Source organism: Glycine max, chromosome 13 (genome assembly GCF_000004515.6).
Source record: "Glycine max cultivar Williams 82 chromosome 13, Glycine_max_v4.0, whole genome shotgun sequence".
Classification (NCBI taxonomy): Eukaryota; Viridiplantae; Streptophyta; class Magnoliopsida; order Fabales; family Fabaceae; genus Glycine; species Glycine max.
The window spans coordinates 19,912,197-19,923,811 of NC_038249.2; the positions used below are offsets into that span (position 1 = coordinate 19,912,197).

Below are 11,615 nucleotides of genomic sequence, written 5' to 3' on the forward strand. Positions count from 1 at the left end.
ATGAAATGGTCTGTGACTCTTCATAAAAGAGTGAGTTGAATCATTGTGATTGTTAATGAAAAGATATGTCGCTTCTCCGATTTCCCTATAAACATGTCTTGGGATTATGTTTCAGAAACATTCAAAGGCATTCAAGTGTACAATAAGAACATTAGAGAAAAATCAACAATGAGGGGTAAATACAATAACCTTATTTTATTATTTTGATGTTCAGATACCTTGAACTAAATTAATTTTATAATATAAGGATCAACAGACTCAGAGTTACATCTTTACTTTTGCTATGTAGAAAAAACAAAACGAAGTGTCTTTATGACGTGGGGATTAGATCAGCTTTTTTGAATTTTATTTAATAGAAAAATAACGATAAATTGGTAAAATGTGGCAAGCATTAGTGACAAAATAATTGCAACATGTGTTGAATTTAGATCAAACTTGTACGATTATTTGTTCTTTATTTATAACAACTTACAATGACTCTTACAGTGAAGTATGTCTTTACAGTACTCTGCAATTATAAATTCAGCCATAATTCTAATTAATGTCCTGAAAATTTCGAATCAGAGTAACAATGGTTTGATGTTTGAAAAGAAGATGTGCTAACGAACTTGAACCGAATATCTTTTCTTGCTTGAAATTAAGGCATTCTTATTATCTTTCAATTTTCCCCCCAAAAAAGTAAACCACATGAAGTGTAAGGGTATGGTGAAATTGTTGTTTAGTGTGGGGTTTGAAAGATGGATTATCCATGTCTTGGCAGTTCCCTAATCCAAATCGAGCCTCGCCTTCACACCTCCACCGTTAGGTATGGCAATCCGTTGTCACGTCTTATGTTATTTGGATGCTAGCAACATATTTGGATCCTATATAAAGTTTTGTCAAATCATCAAAAGATTAACTTCGTTACAAATTTCTTTATGCGTTTGGGATCCACTTGTACATTAGTAGTACATTTTAGCGTCGCTTCAAAAAATTGAGCAACAAATAACACAATTCTATATGGTGTGAACGTATTAATTGATTCTTATATGAATGTTGTGACTTCTACGATGTAAAGTCCACTTTTCTTTTTTTGTTTTGGTAGCAACCCCGATTTTCTCTATAGCCAGAGTAGCATCACATGTCACTTTCCAGTTTTTTATACTTGAGTTGTAAAATCGGCATTATTATTTAACGAATCTTGAAGTGAAAGTCGAACATGCTTATTCAGAAGAGGCGATTCTTATTCAGAAATAGCAATAATTGGATGTAGAATGACCTTATCTTCCTTGGAAGGGAGAAAATTATAAAGGAATCCATTCTTCCATAGCACACTAGAAGGCCTTCTGTTTAAAAAATTTCAATTCAATATTTTTCCAAGTTAACGAGAATATTCTTATGAGTCCCAACTATTATATTTGTGATAGATTTTAACCTCATCCTGCTATTAGTATTATATCTACATAACAAGGTACTTTATGACCCTCTAAATTATGTTGTGCGTGACAAAAATAATGAAGATTATGTGCTAACCTCACAAAGTTTGATAGTGAAATAGGGGAAACAGTTATACGGAAATGTTGCCACTTCATCCATCAGAAAAGAGAAGTCAGTTAGTGTCCTCTCAAAGTTTCATTGATGTTAAAGTGATGAGTGAAGCTCTTCTTTTTGGAGATTGGCAAATAGACCAATAGCCTTTCCTACCAAATGGAAGTAAAAAAGAAAAACAAAAACAAAAACAAAAGAAGAAAAGGTACCTTTGTTTACTAAATTTGAAGGGGAGCTTCATTTTTGGCTTACATAGCAAGATAACTCAAATACGAGCCCACCACCTTTGCTTATACCCCAAAGCACCCAACTACAACACTTAATTGTCACCAGAGAGAGAAATAGAGTCTAATCAGTTTTCCTATTGCCACTCTTAATAAAGGCTTTTTATGCTTCTCCAACAAGAATTGGACATGAGGTTGGCCGTTGGCCTCACACCCCTAACTGAATTTAATCATGGTCTTCCTTACTTACACTACTTATTCTTAAGCTGAGAATGCATTCATTCATCCGTGTGTGACAAGAACTAGCAGAGCATATAATTCCATTTCTCTGCTCACTCTCACAACAGTGACTGAACCTGTTAGCCAAAGTTTCATTTGAAAATGGTACTTCCCTGCCCTGCCCAAATACTAGTTGGCCTCTCCTTAGACCCAGATGACAGCAAGGAGCTTCTGTCATGGGCAATAAGAGTTCTAGCCAATCCAAATGACACCATTGTGGCTGTGCATGTTCTTGGTTAGTCACTATTTTTCTACCCAAATTGAAAATTTTCAACTCATTTAGTCTTTAATTAGTTATTACTTGTTACCTGCATTATCACTTATTCTATTCAATGTTTTTTTCAATAAACATAAGATTCTAAATTCATGATTGACGATTTCGCATAGATCAAACCATCTATATGCTCATGCTGTGAACGTTTAGTGTTGTAATAGCCTGCAAGTTTGTTAAATTACAGTTGCTGCGGATAAGAAGAAGCGTGTCTCAGTCAGAAGAAGGCAATCACAACTTAGGCAGGCAAAAGCATATGTTATATCTGTGCTTGGAGAATTTGCACAGTCCAGTTGGTCTAAGCAGGTAATTCACCAGAATCAAATATATGATTATAAATGTTCCTATCTATAAACGCAGCAATTTTTTTTATATTCTTATATAACGGTTAGACTACAACATGCTTGCTACTAAAGTCTAGAACCAAATAAATGCTCATGAAAAAAACATTATCAGGTTAATTTGGAGGCCAGGGTGGCACTCAATTCCACAGTTGGTGAAGGTTTAGTGGAGGAAGTCAAGTCCATCAATGCTGACTATCTTCTTATCCGTGGCTCAAGAAACCGAACAAATAAGTACGAACTAAGTGATGTAATAAGTAATAACGGTTATTATTTTCTTTATGAACATCATGCACGACAAACCTGATTTATTTTTATTTTTTTCTTAGAATTGGAACTTCTAAAGGAATCACCAAGTATTGCTTTGAGCATGCACATGATGGGTGTACAATGGTCTCAGTTGGGAGACGTACAAAGGCAGATCAAAATGCCAATTCAAACTCAACACGTTTTCAAGGTAATTCAATTCTCAGAAACAAAGTAACAAAATACAAATTACAATGGATAACAAGTCCCTTAAATAAGAGATACCTTGTATCTTTTCACTAGCAGATAAAAAACAACCAAGTTCAAGATGGTTTAAGAAGAATAACCAATATGGCAAGGGTGCCTCCCCTATTCTGGAGGATTATATATCAGGAACCAAGGCTCAGAACCGTTCACCAAGAACAGTACTAGATGGTCTAGAGGGACAATCGAACAGCACTGAAGATGATACCTTTAGCACTAGGGTCTCAAGCACCACAAATACCCCATCATCGGATTCTAAGAGGCGATCCAAGATAAGAAAACCACAGTTCCCATTCAGGTTCATAGTCTCATTCCTTGCTTCACCATTTAGAAGCAAAAACTTTAGCATATCCAAAAATGAAAAGCGTCAGCCTTTGTTGAAGTGCTTCAGCTATGAACAGATTTCCAATGCTACCAAAGACTTCCACCAAGGTATGTTAGTTTTTTTGGACAAAACTTAGATACATTTTCTGAAGTATCTTTAGTGTCATTCTCCAATCAGAATTAGACTGTGACTTCAATAATTTGTGTTAACCTTTAATGCAAGCCTTTATTACATGAACTGCTAAGATGATAGTCCAATTCTGATAGGAGAACAACACTTAAAACACTTAAAGAGTCCTAATTTCTTTTTTCTTTTTCATGTTTTAAACAACAGATAATTTGGTTGGACGAGGTGGGTACTCGGAAGTATACAAAGGTGATCTTTCAGATGGACGAACCATTGCTGTGAAGAGGTTGGCCAAGGACAACAAGGATCCTAACAAGGAAAAAGAGTTCCTTATGGAATTGGGTGTTATTGGACACGTCTGCCATCCTAATACTGCAACTTTAGTGGGCTGCTGCATTGAAAATGGGCTTTATCTGATTTTCAATTACTCTCAAAATGGAAATTTGGCAACTGCACTGCATGGTAAAAGAGCCTCGTATTCCAATTCCTTATTTTATTTCATTTTTCAGCAAAGTATTGTTTGTTATTGAAATCATTATCAGGTAAAGCTGGAGATCCACTAGACTGGCCAATCAGATACAAAATTGCCATTGGTGTTGCAAGGGGCCTTCATTATCTTCATAAATGTTGCAAACACCGAATAATTCACCGTGACATCAAAGCTTCTAATGTTCTTCTGGGTCCTGATTATGAACCACAGGTATATTTAAATAGAATAGTAATCAAATCCAAACATTTGGAGTTGGTAGAAACAACATTGTTTTCACGTGATTCAATTCAATCAACTTACACTTTAACTTTTTGAACGTCTATATTTAGATTACCGATTTTGGGCTTGCAAAGTGGCTTCCTAACAAGTGGACTCACCATGCTGTGATCCCCGTGGAGGGCACATTTGGATACTTAGCACCAGAGTACTTTATGCATGGAATCGTGGATGAGAAAACAGATGTTTTTGCATTTGGAATTCTACTTTTGGAGATTGTAACTGGACGGAGACCTGTTGATTCTTCAAAGCAAAACCTTCTCCTATGGGTAATCATACCTTTCATTCCCTTATAGAGAGTGTCACAATTCACAAATGTTGTTGATTAACAAATTAGGAAGAGTATGCACATTCTTCCAGAAAATTTTAGCAATGCAAATATAGATGGTAGGGACACATTTGTCCAGCTGGAAAGGAATAATATGACAACTTTTGTAGAGATTAATGTGAGAATTTTATGTTATTAGGGACTAATGTGTCACATGCTAAATTTTTAAGGAATGAATGTGGGAATTTACTCCATTTAAGAATTATTACCAAACGATAAACATACCTGTATAAATTGGTTAAGCAAGACATTAATATACTTTTGCAATATATAGGCAAAGCCTCTGATGGAATCAGGGAATATTGCTGAGCTAGCTGATCCAAGATTGGAAGGCAAGTATGATGGAGAGCAACTCTATAGGGTAGTGCTAACGGCTTCATACTGTGTGAGACAAACTGCCACGTGGCGTCCCCCAATGAGTGAGGTGAATGAACAATAATAGTCATGTATGAGTTTCTCATTCACCTAAATGAAGTTTCTCATTTCTTTTCTTCTTTTTTGATTTACACAGGTATTAGAGCTGCTAACTAGTGGCCAAGAGAGTGAGGTTGGAAAGAGCTGGAGGATCCCAAAGTTCACTTCTGATGAATTGGATGATTACTCCATGGTTTTCGGATATGATGTACCCTCAGACGTATCTTTGGAGGATTATCTGTGAGAATGAAATGTAGGGTTCAGTTTCAATTTTCTTTTCCATACTCTATATCTTAGGTTTGTGGTAGGAGTGAAGTAATAAGCATTAGATCAGAGGCTTGTTCTTTATTTGCGTAACTTATCATATGACTCTCTTTTTTGTTGTTTATTTGGTACACCTTAGTCTAGTCTGTCTTGGTTGAGCAAATACGAACTTTTCTATTTTTTTGGAGTTGAAGGGGAGGATTATAATTTTTATGAAGATTTTAGGGAAATATTGTTAATACGAAAGACATTCTTGTCTGTGCCAAGTTGTTGGTATAAAAAATTTAGTTTGTCTTTGTTTTGATGTATGCTATTTGTCTGAAAAAAGCATTCAGTGGAGGTTTGAAACTTTGAATAGATTGGCAAATGAAAACAGACCACATAATTTTTGTACAGTTGTCTTTCCTAATATCCAGCGTTTCGCTAAATATATATACAGTTGTCATCCTGTTTATTTATAATAAAAGCATGATCACGTCTACCTTAGATCCTGTTGTAAGAAAAAAAAAATCACAAAAGACAGAATATTTAGAACGAGAAAACGGGATTTGTTATCGAATACAAACATGAAATTGTTGTTAGGTCCTGTAAAAGTATAAGTTAAGAGTTTAATTTTCTTATGCATTTTTATTTAATTAATCATAATGTTAGATATGATTTTAAAAATAATTCCCTTTATATATATATTAGAATATTTATTTTAAACGAAGGCAATTCTAGAAATTATTTTTTAATAAGGATATTTATAAGATTTTTTTAGATGTTTTTATCAACATCTTATATTTCTTAATATATCATTTTCATCTTTATTTTTAAATTAAATTTGTATACTTTTTTTAAAAAAATGTATTAATAATTAAAAATAACATTTTATCTCAATATAGATTATTTATTATAAATCTGAAATATAATTTATATGTTTAAAATATTTTTTATTTTAAATTTAAATTATAATATAGCTTATTAATTTAAAAATATTTTTATTATAAATTTTAGTTATATAAAATAAATATTTATTTTTATATTACACAAGTTAAAATATTAATTATTATAAAACTCAATAAATTTAACATACATAACATTCAATCATTATAGGACAATGTAATTTTTTTTCCTCCGGTATATTTAATTCAAATTCATAAATTAAAACTATTTTTTATATTTCTTGGGCCATAGACATTCATTTCTTATTTACGTCCAGTTATGTGGTCACTGTATTGGGCTCAAGGTCATTGTGTTGGGCTCAACCAAAAGATAGAGAAAAAAGCTAAAGCAAAAAATAAAACAATAAACGATTTTTGGTTTGCAGCTTTGCACTTTGAGCGAAAATTTTAAGATGAAAGTCCATTCATTTGGCAACGGTAAGGAAGTTGAAAGGCCGTTATTATTAATTTATAAATTTTTTTAAAAAAAAAGAGGACGTGATTTATTTTCTTTTAAATACTAATAAAATACTCTTTTTTTAAATACTAATAAAATACTCTGTAAGTTTAATGATTAAATTGTAAAGGGTTAAACTGTTTTTTTTTTTCTTAACCCTTGGTTTTATCAAAGGAAAATCTTAACAATATTTTTAGTAACATTACAAAGTATTCTTAGTCTCTTACACACTTCAAATTTGAGACTAATAAGTAATCTCATTTTAGGGGGACGAATTTTCAACAACTAATTTATATTCATCTTATATTTCTCACCAAAAAAAAAAAGCATCTTATCCATTCGACAGTATAAAAATCATGTCAACCGTACAAATACCTTCGGGACACCTTTAAATTGGTTTGTTTTTTCCAAAATGAAAGAGTAATTTAACATTATTCACTAGTAATTTCAATTCATACAATTTACTTTATTTATTAAATTAGAGTATAATTTTTTTAAAATATAACTAAACCTCTTAGTTTATTTTTTCCTCAAAGACACGAGTCACTCTTAATGTTTTCTTTCCAATTTTAAACTTACGTTATTATACACCCATTATGAATACTTTTAATCTATATTTTTAAGGTTCTATTTAAATAATTAACCATATTTATAATTATAAAATTTTCATCTTAATTTTAATTTTATTTTCTATATTATTTAAAAATTTAAATATACGTGAAAAAAATGTATAAGATTTTTTTTTGTCCACCTATGAGATAATTGGTCAGTGTACCTATAAATGAAAATAACTTCGGCCAACTTAAACTCAAGCCAGCAAATAAATAAATAAAATGCAAGAGAGCATAAAACAAAGAAAAGGAAAGGACCACATCTAACATCTACCTTTAAGTTTGGATTTTAGTCCACCCCTTCTTCACACAGTAACATTGGAAACCGAATTGAAAGCACAAGGAAATCAATAACACATAAAGAAGGTTGAAAATGAAGGTGCAGATTTATCCAAACACAATCCCTTGAATCCATGTCCCTCAATGGAAAAGTAACTTTCTTCAATCCTCACCAAGGAAATAACCATTCCAAAATGAGATCAAACAATTACATGAAAGAGGAGGAGACCAATAGACCAAGCCCTAACAAGTTATATATTTTACTAGATTTGTGGAGTCCCAACTCCCGAATCAAGATGTGGATAAGTTACATGTTGCTGTCGGGAATTACTTACTATGCATCTCTATTTTGTTTTACATGTTTTATAGTGTTACAGTAATGTTATTGGTGTTGTGTTGTGTTGTGTTGACTATGCAAAGCGTAACATAACATTGTGGGCTCCTCTATAATGGGATTGATGATGGACACAAAAACTTGAATGGACCACACTGGACAGTGGTACTGCAACGAGACAAGTTGGGCCACAAGGGGATGGTTTGGATAGGTGGCGCACGTGAAGGGGGCGTGGGCTGGGCCCACCCTGTAGCCCATTTGACACTGACCCCACGTGAAACAAGTAACCGACACCTTTTCGTCTTCATTGTTCTATCCCATATTCAGATAAAACGCAGCCTGCCACTATCCATATCAGTTTTCAGTTTTCTTCAACAGAGAGAAAAAAATATATATTAAAAAAATTGGTTGCTTGATGCTGATAATTGAATGAATCCCAGTTGTAACCAGTTCCCCAAGAATTACATTTTCGTCTTCAATAGGACGTCAACAATGTAGTAATAAACAAATATTTTTTAATCTAAATTAAAATATATATTAATTAATAACAGATAATCACATTACATTTTCTTTTTCAAAATTATCCTTAAAAGTATTAGGACGTATTATCTCTTTTTTCACTTAATTAATTTTTTTATTAATTAATTCATAGAAAGAAAATGATGATTTATGCACTTTACCTTGGTAATTTGTGACTCGTCATTTTTCACGATCCACACAAGAGAAAGAAAGAGTTTATCTGATTAATTTATATTATTCTTTGTTTATTAACTAAAAATCTATAATATACTTCAGGACATGAAACTTTTGGGCACTTATTTCCTAGTTTACATACAATTTAACCTAAATTTGGCTTAGTCAACTGACAGCTTCTGAGAATCGAAATGTCGAAGCTCATTGGGTGTATTCCCCCCCCTCTTTTTTGTAAGGAAAACCGTGTTGCATTATTCTCTTGAGTAACAAACAAGCGCATTGACCATAGTCTGAAGATGATGTCGTTACTAATGTTTTCGAGTTTAAGAGCCAAGTTCAGAAAATCAAAACAAGAAAACAGTAGTAGTTAGATTGATCAATCAACGCCACTTTGATCCTTTCTCACAACTACAGGCATCGGGCATAAATCCAATGGAGGAGCCAAGTCCAAAAGTTAGTGGGGACAGCGATTAATGAAGGACAATTGCATTATATGTATTTATAAAAAAAATAATTGGAATATAAATTATTTTTAGATTATTATCTAATATTTATTTTCTTTTTCAATTAAGTATTTGAAAAAAAATTCAGTTTTATTTTACTATTTATCATTTGTTATCTTCCGTTAAGTGATAACATGACAGATGAAATGTCGCATCATCACACCTTATCACGTCATTATCATATTATCACATGGCATGGCAATGAAGTATCAGTGATTGAGCGTGATGACATAACACTCTGTCTGTCACGTCATCACTTAATGGAAGGGGACTAAGAACAAGTAATAAGTTGAAGCATAAAAAATTTTTAGATAGGTATTTGTCAAAAAAATGAATTTTTAAGTAGTAATTTGAAAATGACATATTTTTTAGATATGAAAAACTTATTTAAATCATATATGATTGGTGTTTTGCGATCTATGTGATCAATGTACACGTGTAACATGTTATGTCTTTCATTACTCTCTCTTCACTATTCTTTGGACCCAAAATATATATCTCCTCATTTGTTGATTCTCTTTTAACTTTATCCAAATATTAAATGTACACATAACTCTTTAATTTCACCTTTAATATCATCTTATTAATCTAGTTTAATTGATAAAACACAATAAGTTGATAGGTGAGTTATTGTAAATTTTAAATGGTGTTTTTTTTATTCCTACCAATAAAAAATATCTAATTAATTTAATGTATTTCTTAGTTTGATGAGGAATTATCTTCAAAATATAAATAAGATAAAATTTTTTAAGTCTATATAAAAATAAATTACATATATGTTCATTAAGTTATTTTAATTAATTTTTAATTTTTCAAAATTTTATAAATATTTGATCAAATAAAAGTGTTTGAGAAACAATTTTTTTTATTGACTTATAAGATTTGCTTTTAAACATAACTTAAATTGACGATTACCATTTTTATTTTTATTTTCAATATAATAATGAAATTTATCATTTATCATTTTATCTGAAATTAAATTATTTATTTTGATAAAACTCCTCCTTATCATTTGTTAACTAAAAAAATATTTTATAGATTGACTTAATTAAATTTTTCATGCCTCGAAAATAGATTGTTTTCATATTATTACATAAAAATTCATTTTTTGTCAAATAAACTACCTGAAAAAAATTTGTTTCAACTTCCATTAAGTGATGACATGACAAATGGAGTGTCACGTCATTATCATGTCATTGAAAGTGATAACATGACAATGAAATATCTATGACAAGAAATGATGACATAACACTTTGTATGTCATGTCGTCACTTAACGGCAAATAGTAAAATAAAAATGAAATTTTTTTAGGTATTTGATTGAAAAAAATGAATGTTAGATAATAATTTAAAAATGACCTATATTTTAGGTACGAAAAACTTAATTAAGCAAAAATAACTCTAAATCTTTAAACACCATTCTTGTATTAATCCTTCTATTTATTTTAATTATAGTATATGATAAGTATTTAATGCTTTTTATATTTATGAAATATTAAATATATTTTTATTTTATGATTTCCTTATAAAGTACTCTCTTCATTTTAAAATAATTCACATTTTAACCCATAAAAAATCATATATGCTAGTTAGTTTTAAGGTTTACTAGTTATTTAATGATTTGTGCAATTTTGGGTTAAAAAATATTTTTAATCCTTATAAATACCAAAAAAATTCATTTGGAGTTCCTATTTTAAATTATTGATTTTTAGTTTCTCATTTTATGAAATGTGTCTTGTTGAAGTCAACTACTAATTCCGACAAATAATATTAATAATGATTTAATTTTTTACAGCAAAAAACCATTACAAAATATGAATTATAGATTACAAAAATGTGAAGGATTTTAATCACCATCAAAATCACAACATCACATATCAAGAAAGATAATCATTAAATATGATATAGACTTATAATTTTTTATTTTTAATAAATATTAAATAAATAAAAAGTGTATTCAAGGAAGTTTGTTATTAACATTTCTCTTAAACTTATTTATTAACTAATGGTTATGTTACCTTATAAATGGTGGTTAGATGGACTACATATTAGTTGTATTTTTTTCTCAATTTTAATTTAGAGTTTGTGGAGATACGAGACTGACAACTAAGGATGACTTAAAGAAATTAATGGGTATTACCTATACCAATAAAATGTATTTACTTTTCGATAATTTATTACTTAAGAATTTCATAGTTAAACGTGTTTGACTTTAACCGTTATAGGATGAGTGACCTTTTGGAAATTTTCTCAATAAACGTGTGAATGAAGACAAAACAGATGAAAAAGTTTTGTGTTGATTTGTCAAGGATGCTGAGTGAAATGTCATCAGGTGAAATATCATTACGTGAAATATTTAGTGTAAAAAACATCAAAAAATCTAAAATTGAGATGTTACATTTTACCTAGACCAACCAGAAAAAAATATATGATTAAACAAC

At 30.6% G+C, this 11,615-nt stretch overlaps 1 protein-coding gene and 1 long non-coding RNA gene across 3 annotated transcripts; one reads left to right on the forward strand and one right to left on the reverse strand.

Moving 5' to 3' along the window:
- The first annotated feature begins 1,404 nt into the window (after nt 1–1,404).
- LOC100782832 (probable receptor-like serine/threonine-protein kinase At5g57670) lies at nt 1,405–5,809 on the forward strand. 2 transcript variants are annotated; one of them, XM_006593491.4, is made up of 10 exons: nt 1,405–2,265; nt 2,489–2,607; nt 2,758–2,876; nt 2,972–3,099; nt 3,192–3,584; nt 3,811–4,065; nt 4,146–4,303; nt 4,423–4,638; nt 4,972–5,121; nt 5,209–5,809. In XM_006593491.4, exons 1-10 carry the CDS (start codon nt 2,133–2,135, stop codon nt 5,353–5,355), a joined length of 1,818 nt encoding a protein of 605 aa, XP_006593554.1. In that variant the 5' UTR covers nt 1,405–2,132; the 3' UTR covers nt 5,356–5,809. The 2 variants fall into 2 exon arrangements, with proteins under 2 accessions (XP_006593554.1, XP_003543756.1); XM_003543708.5 differs by having other exon boundaries at nt 1,419–2,265; nt 3,195–3,584; nt 5,209–5,748.
- LOC112998796 (uncharacterized) lies at nt 3,789–5,057 on the reverse strand. Its single transcript, XR_003263977.2, has 2 exons — nt 4,923–5,057; nt 3,789–4,658 (listed from the first exon to the last, which is right to left on the reverse strand). It is a non-coding gene; the product is annotated as an uncharacterized lncRNA (long non-coding RNA).
- Nucleotides 5,810–11,615: the final 5,806 nt, after the last annotated feature.

Coding starts and splice junctions, on each gene's coding strand:
- LOC100782832 (XM_006593491.4), top strand. CDS start 2,133: ATGGTACTTCCCTGCCCTGCCCAAATACTAGTTGGCCTCTCCTTAGAC. Junction 2,266..2,488: donor TGTGGCTGTGCATGTTCTTG/GTTAGTCACTAT, acceptor GTTAAATTACAG/TTGCTGCGGATAAGAAGAAG. Junction 3,585..3,810: donor TACCAAAGACTTCCACCAAG/GTATGTTAGTTT, acceptor TTTAAACAACAG/ATAATTTGGTTGGACGAGGT.